The sequence below is a fragment of the Budorcas taxicolor genome, chromosome 18, assembly GCF_023091745.1.
Source record: "Budorcas taxicolor isolate Tak-1 chromosome 18, Takin1.1, whole genome shotgun sequence".
Classification (NCBI taxonomy): Eukaryota; Metazoa; Chordata; class Mammalia; order Artiodactyla; family Bovidae; genus Budorcas; species Budorcas taxicolor.
In genome coordinates this window covers 56,146,851-56,171,941 of record NC_068927.1, presented here as the reverse complement: position 1 = coordinate 56,171,941, position 25,091 = coordinate 56,146,851, and the positions used below count along the sequence as shown (strand labels likewise).

At 51.7% G+C, this 25,091-nt stretch overlaps 1 protein-coding gene and 1 non-coding gene across 2 annotated transcripts; both read right to left on the bottom strand.

Annotated features, from left to right (window-relative positions):
• Nucleotides 1–232: 232 nt before the first annotated feature.
• Nucleotides 233–305, bottom strand: TRNAE-CUC (transfer RNA glutamic acid (anticodon CUC)). The gene has a single exon. It is a non-coding gene; the product is annotated as a tRNA-Glu (tRNA).
• A 1,494-nt stretch (nucleotides 306–1,799) lies between these two features.
• Nucleotides 1,800–22,389, bottom strand: ZSWIM9 (zinc finger SWIM-type containing 9). The gene is made up of 3 exons (XM_052656817.1): nucleotides 22,124–22,389; nucleotides 15,047–15,359; nucleotides 1,800–3,983 (listed from the first exon to the last, which is right to left on the bottom strand). Exons 1-3 carry the CDS (start codon nucleotides 22,387–22,389, stop codon nucleotides 1,800–1,802), a joined length of 2,763 nt encoding a protein of 920 aa, XP_052512777.1.
• Between the last annotated feature and the right edge of the window lie 2,702 nt (nucleotides 22,390–25,091).

Below are 25,091 nucleotides of genomic sequence, written 5' to 3'. Positions count from 1 at the left end.
AAAATTTGAGAAGTGCTGTGCTACTTCTGCCTAGATTTCTATCACCTGCAGGATAATTCTGCAGGAGAATCCCCCACACCACCTACAATAACAGAAACCAACTCCAACTGCCATTAAGTATTAACTTATCTTTATCCTACTTAGGAAGCTCCCCAGTAGGCAGACTCCAGATACAGGTTTTTTTTTTTTTTTTCTTTCTTTCCTTTTGGCCACACAGTTTACGGGATTTTAGATCCCTGACCAGGGATTGAACCCGGGCCCTTGGTAGTGAGAGTGCAGAGTCCTAACCACTGGACTACCAGGGAATTCCCAAGATTTTCTTCCCCTCTTAGCTCTGTCTTCGTCAATGATATCCTTCATTCTCACATTTTATTAAGAGGCTTGTAAGCAGATCTATGGAAAAGGCGATGGCACGCCACTCCAGTACTCTTGCCTGGAAAATCCTATGGACAGAAGAGCCTGGTAGGCTGCAGTCCATGGGGTCGCTAAGAGTTGGACACGACTGAGCAACTTCACTTTCACTTTTCACTTTCATGCATTGGAGAAGGAAATGGCAACCCACTCCAGTATTCTTGCCTGGAGAATCCCAGGGGTGGCGGAGCCTGGTGGGCTGCCGTCTAGGGTGTCGCACAGAGTCGGACACAACTGAAGCGACTTAGCAGCAGCAGTAAGCAGCTCTAGGCCTAACTATCTCATTCTGGGGCTTCTCCTTAGGACTGAGAGAACTTTTAGAAGTCTCCTGCCCTAAGGAGACCCACTGGCCTGGATCAGGCCACATGCCCCATCTTAAACCAATCATTGGCAAGGACTAGTCATTGGACGAAAGCATCCACAGATGTTGGCAAGCTGTCCAGGCAAGGGAGGATGGGGCCTGAGCTGCCATGGAGATGGACTCATTTTGGGCCCCCACATTTCATCAAGCCCCTGTAGGGCCTGTTGATAGAAAAAAAAAAAATGGAGGCATGCTGGACCTTTTCAACTGTCCTCTGGGTCTGGGCCTCCCACCCACCCCCAACAAGCCAAGAACTCAGCACAAAAACCAAAATAGTACTGTTTTATTCCAATCTTGAAGTGCCAGAGTCCAGACTGTTCCCCTCCCCCGCTGGAGAGCCCCCAGCCCAGCCCATCAGACCCCCAGGGCCCCCCTGTTATTCTGTCTCTTCCAGGAATGACCAACCAGTAGGCGAAGGCGATCCAAGACTCCTGGCCTCAGAGAAATCCCCAGATCAACGCCCTCCCATTTCTTTTCTCCCCTTCCTTTCTTTTGCGGGTTCCTTTCCCCCTTCCCTCTGCTTCATCCTCACATCCTCCTCCCCTCCCCCACCCTCTCCAGCCCTCCTGCTTGTCTCCATGTCTTCGTCGTTTCTGCCTCTTCCCTTGTCCTTCTCTCCTCCATGTCTCCTTTGTCCTGCCTCCCCTCCCCTCTCCTTCATCCCCCTTTGCTTTTCTCCCTCCTTCTGCCAGGCTCTCCCCACATCCTGGTGTCCTCCCCTCCCCCAGCTCTATCCCCTTCCTTCTCCTGTCTCGTCCTGACCCTGTCTACACTCTCTCACCCCAACTTTCCTCTCCGAGGGAGAATCCCATGGCCACCACCATCCGCCACGGGACCTCAGAGATCACACTGTCGGCTCCCCCTCGGATCCAGAGAGGCCAGCTGCCAAGATGGGGCCCCTGGGTACCCCAGGAGGTGGCCGGGGACAGAATGGGGTGGCCCTCTTGGCCTCAGCCCTGTTATCTTTGGGATCGAAGCGTGCCCTCCCGCCCCCACCGTGGAGGGTCACGGGCAGGGGCCGGCAGGCTCAGGGCTCGGGGGCCCTCCCCCAGCAATCCCTGAGCAGGTCCATGTGGAACAAGGCTGCCCCGGTGAGGAGGCGCGCGGCGAACACGTGGCGGCAGGGCAGGCGGCGCGCCGCGTGGATGGAGCAGGAGCAGCGTGTCAGCGCTCCGTCCAGGAAGAAGTCCGAGGTGCCGTCCTGCAGGGCGAAGCCAGCCCCGGTCCAGTGGAAACCGCGGGTCCCGTGCTGCCGGGCGAAGGCCAGCTCTTCGGCCACCAGCTCCGCCAGTTCTGGCCCGCAGGCTGCTCGGAACTTGGCCAGCGGCTCCCAGTCCACCTCCTCGTCCCCTGAGGGGCAGCACGGCCTCTTTGGTTCCCTTGGGCCTTCTCCTCCACTTCCTTCCTGCGAGCTCCCCCCAGGAGCCGGGTACCTCCTCCTTCTCGCTGCCCGCTCTGGGTCACCCTCCGACACGGTCCCCCCTGGGGCGCTGCACGGGACTCCATCCCTCAGCCCTAGACAGCCCCCTCCTGGGTCCCCACACTCCCTGCCCTGCCCACCTCTGCTCTTGGGGCTGCCAGCCTGGGCACCCCCTCCGTCTCCATTCTCCAGGCCTGCCCCCCTTGGGTCCCCCAGCTGGATCAGAACTACATCCTCCAGGCCCCTTCTTCTTTTGACACCCAACCTCGCTCCTCCTTCTCTAGTCTCTGGCCCCCTCTGCCTCCCATCTCCCCACTGGGGCCCCCTGGGGTCTCCATTCTCGGGGACCAGTTCCAGGGCCTTCTCCACAGCGACCCCCCTCCAGTTTCTGACCTCCAGCCCCCTCTCCTTCTCGGCTTCCAAATGCAGCCCCTTCCAGTCCCTAGTTTTCAGGCCACTTACCTGCTCGTCGTGCAACTTGGGCCCCCTCCAGGAGCTCCCATCATGACTCCTGGCCCTCTCGCAGTCAAACTGGGTCCCCCTCCCGTCTGCTGTCTCCAGCACCCTAACCCTTCGATCCTCCAGCTGCGCCAGCCTCCAGGTATACCCTTCCAGTCCTCTCAACCGCTGGTCCTCCACCTGTGCCCCCCTCCAGATATAACCTTCCAGCCCCCAATCTTTCTCACCCTCCAACGGGCCCCCCCTCCAGTCTCGGATCTCGGGAGCTCTCAAGCGCTCCTTCTCCAACTGGGACCCTCTCCAGACACTCCCCTCTAGCCCTCTCACCTGGTTTTCCAACTGGACCCCTCTCCAGTCTCGGACTTGCAACCCTCTCCCCTTCTCACTTTCCGCCTGAGCCCCTCCCCGGTCTCTGGTCTCCAGCCCTCGGGCCCACTCCTTCTCCACCTGGGCTTCTCTCCAAAAACTCCCCTCCTTCCGTGCCCCTCCCCCGTCTCCGGTTTCTAGGCCCTTCAACCTCTGGTTCTCCACCTGGGCTCCCCTCCCTGGCTCCCCCTCCAGCCAAGGGCCCGCGTCGTCGGAAACGTCGGGCGCTGCCTCCCCAGCCGCATCAGCCCACTGCATGGCCACCAGATCGCGCAGGCACTGCGCTACGCTGCGCGAGGGGCTCAGGCGGCGCAGTAAACGCCGGCGGTGGCCGCGCACCAAGGCGCACGCGTCCAGGTCGCGGGCCGCTTCGAAGGCGCGGAAGCGCACCCACATGTCCCGGCGTGGCGCCCAGTTGCGCTCAAAGTAATCGACGAAGGCGGCCGGGCCGTGGGCCCGCAGCTCGGCCAGGGCCTCGGCGTAGGCGGCGGGGGACGACGCGCCCGCCAGGCGACACAGGCGGGGCCACAGGCCCGGGTCCTCGCGGCCAGCGCCGCCCAGCTCCTGCGCCTTGCTGAAGAGCGTCTCCAGGCCCTGCGCCCTGCAGATCTGGACGCGCGCGCCGGGCAGGAGCTGGCGCACGGCGGGCAGCTGCGCCGCCACCTCGGGCCCGGCAGTCAGGCAGCGCACGCGGCCCTTGACATCGGGCGCGCTCTGCAGCAACGAGGCCAGCGCGAAGCGCAGCAGGCTCGGCGTGCCCGGGCGCGCCACGCAGCAGGCGGCCTGACGCGCGCGGCCCGCGCCGTCCACGCACAGCACCGCCAGCAGATCCAGCGCGCCCTGCAGCCCCGGCAGCCGGTCCACCAGAAGCATGCGTGGAAAGCGCCGCAGCAGCGCCCGGGTGCGTGACGTCAGGAAGAACACGGTCTCCACCACTGCCTGGTCCTCCACGAACACCAGCTTCACCTGCGGGCGGGGGCGGAGAGACAGGGAGAGCTGTCAAGAGGGGCAGGGGTCGTCGCCCTGCCCACGATTCCCCCCTCGATGGGAACTGGGACTCCATTCATTCATTCATTGTTGCTGTTCTTGTTCAGTGGCCAAGTCGTGTCCCACTCTTTGCGACCCCATGGGCTGTAGCACTCCAGGCTTCCCTGTCCTTCACTGTTTCCCGGAATTTGCACTAATTCATGTCCATTGAGTCTGTGATGCTATCCAACCATTCATTCATTAATGCCTGCGTTTATCCCTTTGACCAGCAGGAGGCAGTGCAGGGGAATGGTTTAAAACCCAACTCCAGATTGTCTGGGGGCTTCCCAGGGGGAGCCCTGGTAAAGAATCCGCCTGCCAGTGCAGGAAATGCAAGAGATGGGGGTTCAATCCCTGGATGGGGAAGAGCCCCTGGAGTAGGAAATGGCAAACCACTCCAGTATTCTCGCCTGGAAAATTCCATGGTCAGAGGAGCCTGGCGGGCTACAGTCCATGGGGTCACACAGAACGGGACACGATTGAGACACTGGGCTCGCAGGCCAGATTGCCTGGATTTGCAATGCTGGCATTATCATCTAAGAGCTGTGTGGGTTTTGCTAGACAGCGTCTCTGAATGTCAGTTCCCCCTACTAGAAACTGGGTATTCATTCTTTCCTACACTCAAAGGCAGTCTAGGGTAGTGGTTCTCAAAGTGTAAGTCTTGGACCAGCAGCATCAGCATCACCTATTGGTTCCTTGACAGAAATGCATATTCCCAGGCCCTCTGCAGCCCTGCTGAGTCAGAAGTTCATGGGGAGGGGCCCAGCAACCTGTCTTGACAAGCTCTCCCGGGGTTTCCAAGGCTTCCCTGGTGGCTCAGTGGTATAAGAATATGCCTGTAATGCAGGACACATGGGTTTGATCCCTGGGTTGGGAAGATCCCCTGGAGGAGGGCATGGCAACCCACTCCAGTATTCTTGCCTGGAGAATCGCATGGACAGAGGAGCCTGGTGGGCTATATAGTCCATGGGGTCACAAAGAGTCAGACACGACTGAAGCGACTGAGCAGGCATGCACGCATCTGGGGTTCCCATGCACGCTCAAGTCTGTGAGCCACTGGTCTAGAACTCAAGGGCATAAACCATGGAGCCAATTTGCCTGGCTCTGAGTCCCCACACTGCCACTTTCTAACCTTGTGACTTGGGCTCTCTGTGCCTCGGCTTCCTCCTTAACCTCCTAGTTTCCCAATTCCCCCTTCTGGGAAATGAGTCATTCCTTCATGCATGGATAGTCAGGTTTAGCATAGTGTCTGGAGCCAGATGGCCTGAGCTGAGACCCTGGAGCCCCCACTTCCTGGCTGTGTGTAGCTTCTGGCCACTTCCCTGACCTCTATCATTTGCAAAATGATGATGATGATGAGTGTGTGATTGGGCAGATGAAATGAATGGAAGTCTTTAGAACAATGCAGGGCACAAACGGCTTTCCCTGGTGGCTCAGTGGTAAAGAATCCACCTGCCCATGCCGAAGATCCAGGTTCAGTCTCTGAGTCAGGAAGATCCACTGGAGAAGGAAATGGCAACTCACTCCAGTATTCTTCCCTGGGAAATTCCACGCACAGAGGAGGCTGGCCAGTAGTCCATGGGGTGGCAAAGAGTCAGACATGACTTAGTGACTGACCATGCATGCACGCAGCACTGACAAATAATATCACTGTTATTCAACAATACTCACTCAATAACCAGTAAGTGCTCTTGAAGTGTTTCTTATTATCATAACTATCTTCCATGCTTAAAGACCAGGTGCTCACAAAGGTCTTCTCTGAACACCCCATCTAAGCCAACACCCACCTCTCTCCAGCCGCTTCTGGCCATGGCACTTACCCCTGAAGTGTGTTACATTTCTATTTGCTGTTTTGCTTATTGCCTGTTTGCCCTCCCTAGGATGTCAGCATCACAAGGATACTGTTTCATTTCACTTTTGGAGCCCCTGGTGCTTTGAATGGCACCTGGCCTGAGCCACAGCTCAATACACCCCTAGTGAGTGAGTGAATGAATGCATGAGTGTGTAGCGATTGCCACTGTCTCCGGAGAAGTTCAGAGAATGCTGGTTTTGAATCCTAGTTTCAAATCCACCATCCACTTTATAGCTCAGTCCCCAGCACTCAAGACTGACTCTTAGCGCCTCTGTTTCTTCACCCCCCCCAGATGCAATTCATCCCCTAGGGACTTCCCTGAGCACCCAGTGGCTAAGACTCCTCGCTCTCGATGCAGGGGGCATGGGTTTGATCCCTGGTCAGGGAGCTAGATCCCACGTGCTGCAACTAAGAGTTCACATGCTGCAACTAAGACCTGGTGCAAGCAAATAAATGTATTTTTAAAAATTCGACCCATCCCCAAATTCCAACAGCAACCTTCAAAATAAGGATCTGACCCCATCTCCCCAACCTATGGCCACTGGTCAGAACCAGCACCATCTCCCACCTGGATTATTGTAGCCACTTCCACAGGGCTCCCTGTCTCTCCCAGTCCCCCACAGAGCTGCCAGGGGGCATTTTCAAGATCAGATCACCCCCTCCTCTGCTTGAAAACCTTTCCCAGAAATTCCGATCACACTTCAAGTCAGATCCAGAGTTCACCCCACAGCTATCTGGCTGGATGATCGGGCCCTTGGACCTCATCTCCTGTCCCTCTCGTCTGCCTTGGCCTCAGCCACTCTGGCCTCATTATTTTTGCATGAAAGTCACTTAATGAGGTAGGGAGATTAGTGGCAATGAGCTTAAGTCCCTTCTACCAGGCAGGCAGCTAGGCTGTTTCAGCCAGGCCCTGCAGAGCTGACCCATAGCCAAAGAATCAGGGTTGGAATATAATTTAAGCATAGATCTCTCTACAAACTATTCTGCCATAATCTGACCTCATCCCTCAAAATGGGTTAAAAAGCAATGACAAAAACACCAAAATAATAACAACAACAAAAAATTCTATTAAAAAAAAAAAAGTCTGCTGCTGCTGCTGCTAAGTCACTTCAGTCATGTCCGACCCTGTGTGACACCATAGACGGCAGCCCACCAGGCTCCCCGGTCCCTCGGATTCTCCAGGCAAGGATACTAAAGTGGGCTGCCATGCCCTTCTCCAGGGGATCTTCCCAATCCAGGGATCCAACCCACATCTCTTATCTCTTCTACATTGGCAGGCAGGTCCTTTACCACTAGCACCACCTGGGAAGCCCTTAAGAATATTGGGAGGACACAAATGTTCAGCCCACTGAAAGCCTCAAACTGAAAACAACTCAAACATCCACTAACAAGAGAATGCCTAAACACACTGTGCTATGTCCAAGTTGCTTCAGTCGTGGCCGACTCTGTGCGACCCCGTAGACGGCAGCCCACCAGGCTCCCCCATCCCTGGGATTCTCCAGGCAAGAACACTGGAGTGGGTTGCCATTTCCTTCTCCAATGCATGAAAGTGAAAAGTGAAAGGGAAGTTGCTCAGTCGTGTCCGACTCAGCGACCCCATGGACTGCAGGCCACCAGGCTCCTCCGTCCTAGCAGAGTCCAAAAAGAACACAGAAATTGCCTTCCCCACCCTAAAATTATACATTCAGCATCTTAAGGAGTAGAGGCATTCGATACATTTTATGGAAAAGCCTAGTCGGCTTACCACCGAATCAGTTACAGCACCACAATCACATTTTTCAACCATCATTAATTTTTATACCTACGATTACCTTATGATTTAATTTATCTTAGCAGATGTTTCCATCTAGGACAGCTCTGTTCAATACAGCAGCAATTTACATTTAAATGAAGACTTAAAAAGATGTAAAAATTAACTTGCTCAGTCACACCAGTCATATTTCACTGCTCAACCGCCGTGCAAGGTTAATGTCTACTCTGTGGGTTGGGGCCGATGGGACATTTCCATCAACACAGAAAGTCTTATTTGGTGGAGCTGGTGTAGAAACCAATGTAAAGATAAAAGTTGTCGGATGCTAACTAGACTTAGTGAGGTGCTCATTTCACAATATATACAAATATCAAAACCATTATGGGGACTTCCCTGGTGGTCCAGGGGTTAAGAACCCACCTTGCAATGCAGGGGATGTGGGTTCGATCCCTGATTGGGGAACTAAGATTCCACATGTTGTGGAGCAACTAAGCCCAGTGCTGCAACTTCTGAGCCCGACATGCTCTGGAGTCTGGGCGCCACAACTAGAGAGTCATTGTTCCCAACAGAAGACCTTGCATTTGCCACAGCTAAGACCAGACACAGCCAAGTAAATAAATAAAAATAAGTAAATATTAAAAAAAAAAAACCTTATGTTGTATACCTGAAACTAACAGAATGTTATATGTCAATTACATCTCAAAAAAAGGAAAAAAAAAAGGATAAATGACAAGGTCCTACTGTATAGCACGGGCTTCCTGGGTGGCTCAGGTGGTAAAGAGTCCTCTTGCAATGCAGGAGACCTGGGTTAGAGCCCTGGGTTGGGAAGATCCCCTGGAGGAGGGCATGGCAACCCACTCCAGTATTCTTGTCTAGAGAATCCCCATGGACAGAGGAGCCTGGTGGGCTACAGTCCAGGGGATCACAAAGAGTCAGACACGACTGAGTGATTAAGCGCAGCACTGTATCTCACAGGAAACTATTTTCAAAATCCTGTGACAAACCATAGTGGAAATAATGGAAAAAGGAACGTATATGCAGGTACAACTGAATCACTTTGCTCTACAGCAGAAAGTAACAGAGCATTGCAAATCAACTATACTTCTGTTACAAAATAGAAACGAAAAGAAAATATTAATAGATACAATGGGTTAAAACACCCCAGAACAGCCTTGCATGTTTCCATCGTATTAAGTAAGTTCTTATCTTTTTCTCCTTGTAAAAAGAATAAGAGAAAAACAAATAGAGCAAAGGGCTTCCCAGGTGGTACTACAGGTAAAGAACCCGCTTGCCCATGCTGGAGATGTGAGAGATGTCGGCTCGATACCTGGGTTGAGAGGATCCTCTGGAGGGGGGTACGGCAACCCACTCCAGTATTCTTGCCTGGAGAATCCCATGGATAGGGAAGCCTGGCGGGCTACCAGTCCATGGGGTGGCAAAGAGTCGGACATGACTGACGGGAAGCGACTTAACACACACGTGCAAAAGTGCTGGGAAGAACTATCTCCCCGGTTCTGCGGCATTAACTCTTTCAACCCCCACAAGAATCCTGAACAACAGGGCCTGTTATTACCATCCCATTTTTCACGTGGGGAAACTGAGGCACAGAGTGGTTCAGTTGCTTGTCTGGGGTCACACAGGTAGTAAGCAGCAGAGCTGGGATTTGAACTCAGGCACTCTGGGCCCAGGGTCCATGCTTCTGACCACTATACCCTTCACAAAAGTGATCGGGCCTGCCTCCCAGGCTTCCAGAGTGAGGTGCACAGTGGACGGTGGGGCACAAGCAGGAATGGAGCGGCTGGGGGAGGAGCAGCTTGGAGGATGCGAAAGAGCGTGGGTCCCATCTCAGACCCACAGATCGGCGGCCCTGGGATGCACCATCCATAGACCAGATTCCACATCAGGATGTGATTTGAATATCGGAAACCATACTACTTAACACCCCCCACCCACACATCTTCGTATATTCAGGCACACAGCCTCCTTTTTCACACAGAACAACAGAATAACATGCGGAAAGTGTCCAGACTGACCCTACCCCCAAAAAATGAAGGAATAAAAATAATAGCTAAATAGCCAAATCATATAGAGCTTCCAACTTTCTGGGCACTGTTCCTCACACACACACATACACACCCCCCTACAAAAACAACAACCCTAAACCCTATGAAAGTGTCAGTTGCTCACTCATGTTCGACTCTTTGCAACCCCATGGACTGTAGCCCGCCAGGCTCCTCAGTCTATGGGATTCTCCAGGCAAGAATACTGGAGTGGGCAGCCATTCCCTTCTCCAGGGGAATCTTCCTGATCCAGGGATCAAACCCAGGTCTCCCACATTGCAGGCAATTCTTTATGGTCTGAGCCACCAGACCCTAAATCAAGCCCCCAAACCCTATGAAGTAGTATCTTTGATTATCTTCATTCTACAGATGAACAAACCAAGGTCCAAGGAGGTTATGTATAACTTGTGTTCACAACTTACTGGATGTTCCCCAGCCAGAAAATGGTACAGCTAGAATGTATATCACATTTTTAGTGTACGTCCACATAGAAGCAAATTTCTAGCTGTTACTATATCACCTCTGAAGTGACTAGCCTGATGTAAAAAACAGGACACAGAGAAGATTCACTTTGGGAGCCAACTGGAGGCAGGAAGGCTGAGACTGAGCCGTGAGAGACCAGGGTAACCACAGACCAGGGGGTACATGAGCCCCAGATTCAGACAGGGCTCTGGGACACCCTCGGTGAAACGGCTCTATAAGCCCATGCTTGTCTTTTTTACCCGCCAGCCAGCCAAGTGGTTGGAGTTTTCTCAGGGGGATTTGAGCGGCACCAGAGGAAGAACAAAAGATGCTAACGTCTGGCAGGTCCCAGCATACAAAGCAAGATGCAGAGAAGCGGGTGTGATGTGCTGCCTTGCTGGAGGAGGGGTGAGGGGAAAGAAGATTAAAAATAAACACATGCAAATGTTATCTGTGCAGAGAGCTGTGCCGTTCTGTACAGAAGCCACTAGCCACATGGGGCTACTGAAATTTCCGTTTGTGTAATTCAGTGAAGAATTCAAGGGACTTCCCTGGCAGACCAGTGGTTAAGACTGCACACCTCCACTCCAGCGGGGCATGGGTTTATTCCTTGGTGGGGGAACGAAGATCCTGCAAGTCACAACTTAAAAATCTGGCACAGCACAGCCAAATAAAATAAAATAATTCAGTTCCTCAGTCAGACTGGCCATATTTCCATATTTCAAGCACTCAATAGCCACATGAGCTAGCCTACTGAACAGCAAGACACAAATCATTTCTAGCATCACAGAAAGTTCTGCTGGACAGCGCTGGGCTATAAAACAGAAAGATACAAATGACGGATAAGCCACTGAATACTCTAGCAGCCTCTGAGGAGGAGCCCCGAGGGACAGGATATGTCAAGCAGACTTGTCACTACATACCCTTCGTACCTTTTGAATCTAGGACCACGTGACCATCTTCCATATTCAAAACACCAGTATTTAAAAAAATTTTTTTAAAAGGAAGAGCCCTTTCACTAGTCTGTGTCTTGGTTTTCTGGAACTTCTTCATTTCTTTCAAAAGTATTAAGGCAAGTCGATATATAATCCTGCAATCCCACTCCTGGGCATACATCCAAAGAAAACTCTTAATTTGAAGAGATACATGCACCCTTAAGTTCACAGCAGCACTATTCACAAGAGCCGAGACATGGAAGCAACCTAAATGTCCATGGACAGAAGATGAATTGGCAAAGAAGATGTGTGTGTGTGTGTGTGTATGTAATGGGTTTCCCAGGTGGCACCAGTGGTAAAGAACCTGCCTGCCAATGCAGGAGACGTAATATACCCGGGTTCAATCCCTGGGTTGGGAAGATCCCCTGGAGGAGAGCACAGCAACCCACTCCAGTGTTCTTGCCTGGAGAATTCCATGGACAGAGGAGCCTGATGGGCTACAGTCCATAGAGTGGGAAAGAGTCAGACATGACAAAGTGACTTGGCGTATACACACATACACACACACACACACACACACTGGAACACTACTCAGCCATGAAAAAGAAGGAAGTAACGCCATTTGTGGCATCATAGATGGACCTAGAGATTATCATCCTAAATGAAGTAAGCCAGACAGAGAAAGACAAATATCATATGATAATGCTTATATGCGGAATCTGAAAAAAGTATACAAACGAACTTATTCACAAAACAGACATAAACTCAAAGACTTAGAAACAAAAAGATTTATGGTTACCAAAGGGCAAAGGCAGGGGGAGGGATAAACTAAGAGTTTGGGATGAACATATACACACTGTGCTGGGCTGTGCATAGTCGCTCAGTTGTGTCTGACTCTGCGATACCATGGACTGTAGCCCACCAGGCTCCTCTGTCCTTGGGGACTCTCCAGGTGAGAATACTGGAGTGGGCTGCCATGCTCTCCTCCAGGAACATATGCACATTACTATATATAACAGACAAGCACCAAAGTTGAGTATAGCACGGGGAACTAAACTCTACATTTTGTAATAACCTATAAGGAAAAGGAACAAATGTATATATATGCATAACAGAATCACTTTGCTGTATACTTGAAACACAACACTGTAAATCAACTATACTTCAATCGAAAAAATTAAGGTAGGGCAAGTCACAGACCCAGGACCAACCTCAGTTTAGGCTAGATTTCACGAGAGCCGCCAAACTGGGAGCTAGAAGGACGATCCACTGATTTTGGAGTCTTTCCAGTATGAACATGCTGCTTCTTGCAGGGGTGACCCTACGCAGAGTGCTTCCAGTGAAGGGCTGGAACTGACAAGGAGGGGCAGGAACCTCATTTTCAAACTGAGGAATATACAGAGTGGTAAACAGCATGTCCTTGGATCCAGACTGTGTGGGTCTGAAGCCCAGCTCTGTTGCTAAGTAGCTGCGTGACTTCCAGCAGTTTCTTGCCCTCTCTGTGCTTCAGTTTCCTTATTTGCAAAATGAAAATGAGAATGGTGGACTCCTTCCTTGTAGTGTGCTGGTGAGATTTTAAACAAATTATAAAGCATAAATTATAAATTATAAATTTTAAACAATTTATAAAGCACTTAGGGTAGTGCCTGGAACATAGCAAGTGCCTGATAAACATTAGTGAAATTATCAATATTACGTGTGGATAGAGGGCTGGGTGTGAAAGAGGGCTTGTTACTGGGCACGAGGTGGAGATGGGAAGAATGCTTGGACTTGATTTTAGAGTGGGTTTGTTACTGGGAAGGGTTAATTTTGACTCCTTGCTGTTTCTGTGGATTTAACCCTCGTTTTTTTTTTTTTTGCTGTTTTTGTTGTTATAATCATACGTGATGGCCTGCCTCAGAGAACCCTGCCCCCTCTGTCTGACCCTTAAGCTAAAGTGCCTTTGTTTAGCTCACAGGGAGATAATGTGACCCAACCCAGCTATGAATGATTGTAAAGAAAAACTAACACATTCCCCTGCCTGAGACTTGCTATTCTAGGAGGTATCTTCAAGAATTAAATGGTCTTTTTAACTTGTTTTCTCATCTCCCTCCATCTCCTATCCATAAAAGAACCTGGCATCCAGGCCCTGAGAATATTACTGAGTCCAAGCTCACTCTGCTCGCTGCACAATAGGCCAATGAATCCGAGAGACGAGGTGAGGTGTTGAGGCAAGGAAGAGACTTCAATCAGGGAGCCGGCAGACCAAGAAGATGGCAGGCTAGCACCTCAAAATAAGCATCTTACTGGGGTCTGGATGCCAGGTTGTTTTATAGATCAGAGACAAAGAGGCAATGAGGAACTCAAGCCAAAAGGCAGAACAGAGAGGGAGATGCAAGGGGGAAGTAAAGTGAAAGGGTCTTCAGTCTTGCAAAACATCTCCAAGGGAATGTCCAGCCTTCAGAAGGGGTGTGTTACTCTCTTCTATTCACAGGTGGGCAAGGACAAACTCTCTCTCCAGGAGTTGAACAAAGGCACTTTAGTTTACAGTCAAGCAGAGGGGCAGGGTCCTCCAGGCAAGCCATTGAGTATGATTATAGTAATAAAAGCAAGTCAAAGAAACAGTTTCCAACATGGAGTCAGAATTGGCCTCCTCCCAGCAACAAGAAGATGGTTATTTTGAGACATTAGTCAGCCATCTTCTGGGTCAGCTGGCTTTCTGCATAAAGTCATATTCCTTCCTTCAGCAGCTCGGCCCTTGGGTTTATTGGCCTCTCGTGCAGCGAGCAGAGTGAGCTTGGAGTTGGTAACAGGTTACACCTCATCTTTATCCTGAGTTGGGACCTCTTCCATGCACGAAACCACAGCCAGGAGAAAGGAGAAACCAATTTTTTCTCCTCCCTCTTTCTCTTCATCCCTCCCGTCCTTCCTTCTTTCCCTTCAAGCCCTCCCTGGCTCGGAAGTCAGGTCAAACCAGCAGACAGATTCCTCACAGAGAAGCAGTATTCTCACCGTTCTCCCAGCACCTGGGTCTCCCCCCAGCCTCAGAGCCTCTGCAATGACTGTTCCCTCTGCCTGGAATCCTATTCCTTTCAAAGACAAAATGACTGGGGCGGGGAGGGGGGGGGTGGTCCCCTCTCTTCAGTCTGTCTCCTCAGCTTCACCATCATGTCCTCATAGAGGCCTTTCCTAACCACTCACATTAAAACAGCATGCTCACAATGGTCCCTGTCCACACTCTTGCCCTATTCTCCTTTAGGATTCTTTCCCTACCCCTCCAACCCCCATTCATCCCATTATGTCATGGCGTACCCTCCCTACTAACATGTGATCTGGTTGACCGGGGTGTTTTTACTTTGTGAACACGCATCAAATTCCATACCTATCATTTGCACATTTTCTATTTGTGTAGTTCAGTTCAAAAATTTTTTTTTAAATAGCACCGTCCATCACTCTGGATACTTTTCTACCTAGCCCCAACTCTGTTGACCTTATATCACATTTGGACACGCCTGTCTGTGGTTTCTCCCGCAACCACTGCACGGTAGTAGTAGCCAGTCGCCACACGTGGCTATTTAAATTTCAATTCATGAAAACGAAGTAATATTTAAAAACTGGGTTCCTCAGTCCGACTGGCTACATGACAAGCACCCAGCAACCACATGTGGCTGTGGGGCTACCATAGTGGGCGGCGTGGGATCACAAGGCATTCCCATCCGGGCAGAAAGTTCTACTGCAGGGCGTGGTCCTAGAGGATGAGTTCTCTGAGGGACTGCGTGTGTCTTGCTGGCAGCTGCCTCTCACCCCCATCGCATGCCTCCATAAGTGCGGAATGAATGCGGAAAGGAATGAATGAAAGGTGAGAATGAACGAATGGGAGGATGGATGGACGAATGAACGAAAGACCCGTGAGACTTGCGCACGGCTCTCCCGCGTCCCCCCGCCTGCCTCTCTCGAGACCTTACCTTGGCCTCGGGGTCCGTGCGGAAGAGCCCTTCGAGCACGTGCAGGGCGTCCAGGACGCCGTGGTCTCGGCCCTTGCAGTAGGAGAGCAGGCGGCGCACATCGGCTGGGGCCACGAACTGCTTGGAGATCTTGTTGGTGGTGCGCACAGGTAGGCAGGCGTTGGCCAGCAGGTGGCCCGGGCGGAAGTAGTAGGCGAACTCGAGCGGGCAGGCCGGGTGCGAGTGGGTCAGCTGGCACTCCGTCACCACGAGGCGGTCCCGCAGCGGACTCAGCTTGACAATGATGAAAGCTGGGCAGCCAGGCTGGGGGGGCCTGCGGAAGGAAGGATCACGGCCGCCAGTCACATCACCCCACTGCCCGCCCTCTTCTGCCTTCCCTCTCTCTCCTTTATCCTTAGTTTTTAACATTAAGAATTGTTTCAAGGTGGGGGAGGGATCCATTCATTATGAGTTCCGGATTAAAACATACACACTACTAACATAAAATAAACACACTACTATATATAAACTAGATAACCAACAAGGCCCTACTGTATAGTGCAGGGACCTATACTCAATACCCTGTCATAATCCACAATGGAAAAGAATCTAAAGAACATATGTCTTAACCGAATTGCTTTGCTGCCCATCTGGAACTGACACAACATTGTATCAACTCTCTTTCAATAAAATTGTTTTAAAAAGAATTGTTTGGGGCATAGAGAAGAGTAGAGGGCCTTAAGAATATGCTGGCTGTGTGACCTTGGGCAGGTTGCTTCAGGTCTTTGGGCCTCAGTTTCCTCTTAAAAGGGAGGTAACAATCATACATTTCTCATAGGGTTGTTGTGAGGATTAAAAGAGTTGCTACCTGGAAAGTACTGGAAAATAGTGTCTGGAACTTGGGGGAGGACTGTATGTTTGCTAGAATTATGTATCCACCACCCCCAGCTCTACTAAAAGTGAAGGCATGGTTTATCACACTTACCTTAATCAATTTGAAGAAATAAAGCATCTCATATACTCCTGTGTCTGCTTCTGACTTAGCAATAACAACATTGCAAGCTGAGGCCTTCTGTGAACTCTGTCCCAACTAAATCCCCTCCCTCATTCTGTCCCCAGAGGTAGCCACTCCTCAAAGGGGGTACTGAGCATTCCCACATGTGTTTTTATGTATTCATAAGCAATGGAAATCATGTCACAAGGTTTCAAAACTTTGTATACATGAAAAGGTGCTCAAACTGATTAGGTATCAAAGGAACACAAAACCTTACCGTGAGATATCTGTATTATATATAGATGTAGACACAGATAGGGTAGAATATTACTCAGCCATAAAAATAGAATAATGCCATTTGCAGCCATATGAATGTACTTAGAGACTACCATACTAAGTGACGTTAAGTCAAAGACAAATATACGACACTGCTTATACATGGAACGGAAAAAAATGACACAGATAAACTTACTCACAAAACAGACTCAAAGACATATAAAACAAACATGGTTACCAAAGGGGGAAGGGGGTGGGATAAATTAGAAGTTTGGGATTAAAATATACACACTTCTATATATAAAATGGTCTTCCCTGTTGCTCAGTGGTAAAGAATCTGCCTGCAATGCAGGACACATGGGTTTGATCCCTGGCTCAGGAAGATCCCCTGGAGAAGGAAATGGCAACCTACTCCAGTATTCTTGCCTGGGAAATCCCATGGACAAAGGAGCCTGGTGGGCTATGGTCCATAGGGTCGCAGAGAGTCAGACACAACTGAAGCAACTTTGCACGCACACATGCACACAAGGATAGTCACATCTTAGTTGAAGGAGGTGTGCAGATGTTATTGTACAGGGCAAACAGACTTTGCAAATATGATTAAATTCGGATTTGAGGTGAGGAGATGATACTAGGTTATCCAGACGGGCCCAGTGGAATCACAAGGGTCCTTCAATAAGGGGAAAAAGGAAAGAGGAGCATCAAAGTCAGAGAAAGACTGAAAGATGCTATGCTGTTGGCTTTGAAAATGGAGGAAGAGGCTGCAAACCAAGGAATGGGGGTGGGCTCTAGAAGCTGGAAAAGGCAACGAAACAGATTCTCCCCTGCAGCCTCCCGAAGAAGCACAACCCTGCAGACAACTTGCTTTAGCCCACTGAGACCCGTGTTGGACTTCTGACCTTCAGCAGTGTAAGATCACACATCTGTATGATGTGTGTGGTAAGCCACGATGTTTGTGGTGATTTGTTACAGCAGCAACTAGAAACTAATACAAGCATCACACTCTATATAACCTTTGGTAGCTTGCTTTTTCACTCCTTAGCTCTCCGAGACTTTCTGTTTCATTGTTTGCTGCCTAATATTCCACTCCACAACTATGCCAGCTGTTAGGTTGTCTCCAGTTCTCCCTTCTTACAGACAACACGCGAGCTAACACTCCCTTATGCATCTCTATGTGCGTGAGCAAAAGCCTGTCTCAGACAGTAGTTTTCAAACTCCAGGGCATGGCCCATCACCTGGCATCAACTTAGGGAATGACATCCAGCACGGTGAAAAAGAGAATAAGGGAAAAGAAAATCAGAGTACAAAAAAGAGAAAAAATCAGAGTATATATTTCTCTGATAATGTTTAAATGGACATCTGTTGTCCGAAAGGGGGACCATGTTTCTCCATGGGGAGGTGAGATTGGCATTTTTGGTAGATTTCACATTTATAGAGCAGGGGTCAGCAAACTTACAGGTCCTGTTGCTATACCATAGACACAGCCATGGATGATATGTAACTGAATGGGTGTGTCTGTGTGTCTATAAAACTTTATTTACAAGGATGAGCTGCAGGTTGCATTTGGCCCCAGGGCTCCTAGTCTGCCAACCCTTCTAACATAGACCATCTGGGGTCTGGTAGAGTTAAGAAGTCTCCCGGGTGGTAAATGCCAGTAGCACACCCTGGCCCCTAAAGGTTCCCACATTTTTTCTAAACAGTCCTTGAGGAGGGTGATCCTTCTCAGGATCCAACCGAGAAACCTCCAGTCTAAATACTTGGAATTGTCTCTGTTAAATCAAAGACAATTCTTTTTTACCCTCTATGCACAAAGTAAAACCCACGAGTTTAACAGATTTTAACAATCCACAAAAAGCATTTGAGACTTTTGGCTTAATGTAAAGTAACAGAAAGAATGCAAATTTAGAAAAATCTTCAGTGTACAAATTATTCTAAATTAAAAAAAAAAATGTGAAGCCGCTCTGAGGGGCTTCCCTGGTGGGTCAGATGGTGAAGAATCTGCTTGCAATGTGGGAGACCTGGGTTTGATCCTTGGGTTGCGAAAATCCTCTGGAGGAGGGCATGGCAACCCATTCCAGTATTCTTGCCTGGAGAATCCCCATGGACAGAGGAGTCTAGTGGGCTACAGTCCATGGGGTGGCAAAGAGTCAGACAGGACTGAGTGACTAAGCATAGCACAGTGGAGCCGCCAGGATGGTATCAGATGAAGCTCAAAAGAATTTCCAACATGCACCCACTTCTGATCTAACCAAATGACAAGTTCATGGGGTTCTACCCAGTACATTTGTCTAGAAAAATTCATGGGCTTTCTCTCTGGTCTGACCTCTTTGGGCCTGGGTGTTTCAGCCCCTAGAACAAGCCCCAACTCCAGGGGAAGCCATGCGTCCAGAAGAATGGACGTACCAGAGAATGGCATGTGCCCTCTATGGGGTCCCAGTATGTCACACAATGGTCCATGGCAGCCTCAATGCCCCTTCTCTCCATCTAACTGGGGGAATATTACCACGAGCCCCTCTCACTGTCAACTCCACATGGACAGGAATTTTAGTCTGTTTTGTCTACTGCTGGATCCTCAACACCTAGAACAGCTCCAGCCCCTGGGAGGTGCTCAGTAAATACATGAGTGAATGACTATACGTCACTGTCTGAACCCCAGGTACACCACTTATTACTCATCCCACCAAAATCACCCACCACCAAGTCCTGCCTATCATGCCTTCTAAACTCTCCAAACCATTCATTCCCCACCCCCCCATTTCCATTGCAACCAACCTACCATAAGTTCTTTCCCTCTTCATGTAACATCCTTCTCCCTTCTTTTCATCTAGATAACTCCTACTCATCCTTCACAAGGCAGAGCCAGCACCACCTCCTCCAGGAAGCCCTCCCTGACCATTCCTGGGCAGATTCCATCACAATATTGGCGTGATGATTTGATTGATGCACATCTGCAGTGAATGCTCCCCAATGAAATCACAGCACCTAAACACACACCCCCCGCATGTACTAGATGCTCAATACAACCCTCTTGATGAAACGAACAAATGCACGGTACCTAGGACCAAAATATCCTTAGGGTGTTAGCACATTGAACTCTCACATTAATGATCCATGATTGAAATAAAGATGAGAGGAAAAAGAGGGAGATAGGATGGTAATTAAAAGCCTGGGTTTTGTGGTCAAATTGTGTGGGTCTAAATTCTGGTTTTCCCTCTTAGCAGCTGTGTAATTTTGGGAAAGTCTTTTAACCTCTCTGTGCCTCAGTTTTCTCATCTGGAAATAGGAGCTAATAATAATACTGACCTTGCAGGGTCGTTGAGAGGATTCAGTGAGATGATTAAAATATATGGTGAGAAAGGGGGCTGACATCGAATAAATAGTTAATTAGAAAGTAGCTGCTGTTTTCAAACATCTGTTTTTCTTCTAAAAGTACCCTTCCTAGGACTTCCTGGTGGTCCAGTGATTGGAACTTTGCACTTTTGCTGTCCAGTGTGCAGGTTCCATCCCTGGTTGGGGAACTAAGATCCTGCAAGTCTTGCCGTCAAAAAAACTACTGCTGCTGTGTTCTTCACTCCACTCACACGATTCTTCTGGATCTTTCAGGTTCTCAAGATCTTTGTGTTTTCAAAGGCTGGTGTGTGTTGGGAAAGGTTGGGAGTTCTGTTCTAAAGAGGGGAGAGCTGTGAGAGCTGGGAAAAGTGGGGGAGACACACCAATGGCGATTTGGGGGTCACTGTGCAACCTCCAGGAAAGGATGGGCTAGAAAGATGGCCCTTCTGTGTGTTCCCTGGACCCTCAGCCCCAACCACCTTTCTGGCCTCTGGTTTCCCACTTCTAGTCCATCCCCTGTCAGGCCCCAGAGGGTCTTCCTACCCCCAGAGCTGACCCTACTCACAGCCTTGAGGAGCACCAGGATGAAGTCCCAGCTCTTGGACTCAGCCCTGCAGGTCTAGGCCTGACACCATTCCAGCCATGTCTCCTGGCCTTTCTCATGAACTCATTCCTCAGACTCTGTCCTTGTTCCCTGGACTGTGACACTGGAGAGGCCCTGCCTGAGCAGCTGGAGGGAATACAGGGGCTCAGAAGTGATGGGCCCCCACGTCCTCAGCCACCAGTTCATCAACCACCTCCAGTCCCAGGCTCTGCATGCCGGGACCATCCCACTGTCCACCCAGTCATCAGGCCCAGCCCAAGGCACGGTCCTCGGCCCCCTGCTGGCCTGTCACTCCCTCCCATCCCTCCTGCCCCCTGGGTCCCTCTGAAATGTGTAGAGGGACAGTGCCTGCATGTAGTATGTGCCATGTGTTTGTTAAGTCACATACATACATAACACAAACATACAGAGAAAATACCACCTACTGGTCACCTCTTCCAGGAAGCCTCGGTCTTCCTCCTCTGTCCATGGGATTCTCCAGGCAAGAATATTGGAGTGGGTTGCCCTGCTGTCTTCCAGGGGATCTTCCTGACCCAGGGATTGAACCAGCGTCTCCTGTATCTCTTGCACTGCAGGTGGATTCTTTACCACTGAGCCAGCTGGGAAGCCCATTAATATATTACTTCTCCCATTTTCCCAGGGAGGTAACTGAGGCCCAGAAAGGGGATGTCACGAGCTCAGCGTCATGGGCTGATGAGCAGTGGAGCCATGGTGGGCCCCAGGCTGCAAGCTTCCTGCTCTGTGCACGTGACTCCTGTAACAGTTTTTATGTATTGAGCTGCCCCGTGTTCCAGGCACTGGAAAGCCGCCTTCCTGCTCACAACAGCCCTTTTCATAGATGAGAAAACTGAGGCTTGGAGATGTGAAGTTCGCCGCCCAAAGAGACCCACCCAGGAAGCGGTGGAGCCGGTCTCAAGCAGCCTACAGGCAGAGCCTGTGTTCTTAAGCAAACCCTTCTGTCCCTGGCTCCCCACCCAGGGGTCTCCAACTCATACACGGACAGGGGCCAGACAGACAAAGGAAGTGGCAAAGGAGGAGGTGGCAGAGAGTGGTGGGGTCTGGGGCAAACCTGAGTGCTAAAGCCCCATCTGATTGGGGTGGCTGCCTGCCACACAGGAACAAGGTCTCAGCCGCCTCCTGAGTTGCAAGGGAAGCTGGAAGCCCAACATTGTATGGGGAATGTGCAGGGTTTAAAATTAGGGTAAGTTAAAATACCCCTGGCCACTTGGTTGTGTCTCCTAGCCCTCTTGGATTCCTCAAGCCCTCTGAAGCACTACAGTTAGAGGGAACTATTATCTGTGAGCTTGTTCATATCATGTCACTCTTCTGTCCCTTTTGAAAGCAGAAGGGCTGGGAATTTGTCTGTCTTGCTGACCCCCCTCCCCTCCCCTCCCCCCAAGTGAAATATCCCTAGCTCCTGGCAGGGGACCTGGTCCTGTATTTACTGAATGCATGGATTTTTTTTTGTTATTGCTGTTGCTATTTTTGTCCTGTGGCTTTCTCTGCAGCTAGCCTCTTCGTAGGTGTCCTAAATCTGGGCTCTCACCTGTTTTTCTGGCTGGCTGGTGTTTTTGGTGCCATGTCTCTATGTTTTTGGAATTTTCTTTTTTAATGTCTCTTGGGTGTGTGTGTCTGTCTCGCTCTGTGCCTCTCCACAGGTCTCTTATAAAATCTCTAAGTGGAGGCCACACTTTGCAAGTGGCTTTCCATCCCTCCAGCAAACTGCCTCTGTCTCAGGAAACTTCCCTCCTTGACCCTTTTAGTCTCTCTTCAAGGTTTAGCGGTTTCAGTTGCCATCTCTCCCCTCCCGGTCTTCCGGGTGCGGGCTCGCTGCTTCCCCCTCCCCCGGGACGCACACCACCCCCCGCGTCAGCCCCCAGCCCGGCTCACGCACCCCACGGCGGGCCGGCTGGGCGCGCGCACGTCCTTGCACACCAGCCGCACGTAGCTGTACTTGAGTACGTCGATGAGCGTGTAGAGCGGGGGCGCGCTGGCCCAGCGGCAGCGCGCCAGGTGCATGGAGCTCTTGACGAAGAAGAGTGCCAGCCGCTGCTGGCACCACGCGTCGAAGAAGCGACTGAACTCGGCCCACGAGAAGAAGGCCCTCTCTCGCAGCTCCTGCTCCTCCTGCCCCGCCGCTGTGCCAGGTGGAGGCTCCATCCTGGGGCGCCTGGGTGGGAGGGGTGGGGAGGACACCTGGATATCAGATCCATCCTCTCCGAGGTCTCCAGTCTCCTCCTGCCTCTTCAGAGCTGACGCCTCTCTCCAGGTGGGGCCGGGGGCGGGGGCGGGGAGCGGGGCGTACCCGTTAATCTCCAGCTCATCTTTGGCCTCCTCCTACGCCCAGCTATATTCCTGGGACAGTTGGAACCTGCCAGGCTGATCTTTTAACTCCAGTCTGATCTTTTAACTCCAGTCTGGTCTCCTCCTCCATAGACATACGTGATCCCTAGTACAGTTGCGGTCCCTCTCTTAAAATATGGCTCTTAAAACTCAGTCGTGGACCCCTTCCCGAATGTGTTCCCAACTTCCAGGTAGGATTTCCTCCCCTTCCGGATGTACCTTCTGCACTTGGCGGTAACCTCTAGAGCCTCCCTCCGGTCATCTAGAACGCCCTCTTTCATGTGCCCGTACGCGGGCTGTAACGCACATCCAGCTGCGACCCGCCCCCGCCCTCGACCCCACGGCCCGTCTAAAGATGCTCGATCTCCGGATGTGCTCCGCACCTCCAGGCATGGATCGCTCATCCCCAGTCTTATTCTTCATGCACCTGTGGCTTTCTCCTCCCCACATGTGTCTCAGATACTAGGCGACTGTTGCCCCTCTCCCAGATGGGGCCCCCAGGGGTTGCCACATGCAGCTGTGCCCCTACTTCCAAGAGATGCTCTCGTATCCAGACGTCCTCCCCACATCGAGTATGGCCCATTCACGTACAGGTGTGTGCCCCATTCACTTATGGCCAATTCTCTAAAGTGTCACCGATATTCATCTGCGGTCGCCAGATGCAGCGCGCGGCCCAGCTGTGGCCCCCTCCTCCCACGTCCAGCTATTATCCTCCCCCAGATTCGCGTCCTCGCCCTAGACGTGGCCCGTCGTCGTTAGACCGGCTGCATCGCCCCAGATGCTCCCCCACGTCCAGCTGCGCCTCCCCCACTCTTGGAGCCACTCCCAGCCGGCTCCAGGCTCCACAACCCCTCCCAGCCCTGCCAGCCGCGGCACCTCCCATCCCGGCTGTCCCACCCAGCTGTGCCTCTCCCCTCCCCCAGATGTGCACCCTTCCCGCCCCTCCCCACTCACCTACCCGCCCCGGAGCGGCGTCCACCTCCCACAATGCCCCGCGCCGTGGCCCGGCCCGGCCCTTGCTCCCGGGATGCCCCGCGCGGCCTCCCGCCTCTCTTCCCGCCGTGCCTCGCGCGGCGACTCCCACCGAATCTCCGTTTTCCCGCTGGTCACTCCTCAATCCAGAGCAACAGTGGCTCGGGGCTGTTTCCCAGCGTGCTCTGCGGGAGGGCTCGCCCCACTTCAATCCCCTTTCCAGGGAGTCTCACGACCGGGAGACTACAACTCCCAGCGTCCTCCTCGCGACGGCGGCTCGGACGTCGCCCGGCCCCGCCCCTCGACTCAGCCCCGCCCCCGCCCGCCGAAGTCTGCGCGCGAAGTCGGTGGCGCGAATTTGGGACTGCGGGCTTGCTCCCGGCGAGACGCTCAGCACAGCGGCGCGCGGGCCTGGCGCGAGGCAAGTGGCACCAGTCTTGCGGGGCTTCAGGGCTGTTGAACAGCGCGCGTGTCGGCAACTCGGGGCTCCAGCTTTCGCCGAGTAGGTCGGCTGCAAAGGAGAGGACATGGGGGCAGGCTGGTGTGGCCGGGAGCGCACTGCGGAGGGGAGTGCGCGGGCTGCGGGCCGCCGGAGGGGGCGGAACGGCGTCCGTCAGAGGTTCAGGATTAGGTAGAAGGTAGACGAAGACCGAAAACTGCACAGGACAGGATCTGACGAGAGGCCTGGAGGGACGGGACTACCTGAAAGGGGCGTGGTTATATAGATGAGGGGGCGGGGAAAGGCTCTAGGTGGGCGGGGTCACCCGGAAGTTGGAAGGGCTGGGGAGGCAGGCCCACCTGGAAGGGGGTGGTCTAGGGGAAAGTTTAATAGTGGGCGGGGCCGGGGAAAGGTTGAAGGAGAAGGGTCAGCTTTAAAGGGAGAGCCCAGGGAGATGGAGGTGGGGCGGGGGGCGGGGCAAGTCAGTGGTAAGATCTAGGCCTAAAGCAGAGGCTTTTTGAAAGGTCGAGAACCTTCTGAATGGAGAGAGGTCTGGCCTTGTGTAGGCCTGATAAGGGGGCGGAGTCAAGGGAAGAGACGTGAAGGTGTGGGGTCCAGGGGAGGGGAGCTGAAAGGTCTGGGCTTATTGTGGGCTTCTCAGGTGGCGCTAGTGGTAAAGAACCTGCCTGCCAATGAAGGGACTTGAAAGACACAGCTTCGATCCCTGGGTCTGGAAGATCGATCCTCTGTTAGAGGGCATAGTAACCCACTCCAGTATTCTTGCCAGGAAAATCCCTACAGTCCATAGGGTCGCAAAAACTCTGAAACGACTTAGCACACACAGCACTGCGCTTATTGCCCAAGATGGTGGAGGGAGGGCTAGAAGAGCTTGGGGAGGGAAGAGAGAAGGATCTTGAGCTGGTCTGAGATGTTGGTTAGATATCCAGGTAGAGATATCAGCATAGAAAACTAGCAATATGAGTCCTTGACTTTTTTTTTTTTAATATTTATTTACGGACACCAAGATGAGGGTGTGGTATGAAGAAAGAATTTCAATGGAGCAAGGAGTCAGATGTTTCTAATCCTGCTGATGGGCCAAGATGAGGAA

Coding starts and splice junctions, on each gene's coding strand:
- ZSWIM9 (XM_052656817.1), bottom strand. CDS start 22,389: ATGGAGCCTCCACCTGGCACAGCGGCGGGGCAGGAGGAGCAGGAGCTG. Junction 15,360..22,123: donor CCCAGCCGGCCCGCCGTGGG/GTGCGTGAGCCG, acceptor TTCCTTCCGCAG/GCCCCCCCAGCCTGGCTGCC. Junction 3,984..15,046: donor GCACGGACCCCGAGGCCAAG/GTAAGGTCTCGA, acceptor CCCCGCCCGCAG/GTGAAGCTGGTGTTCGTGGA.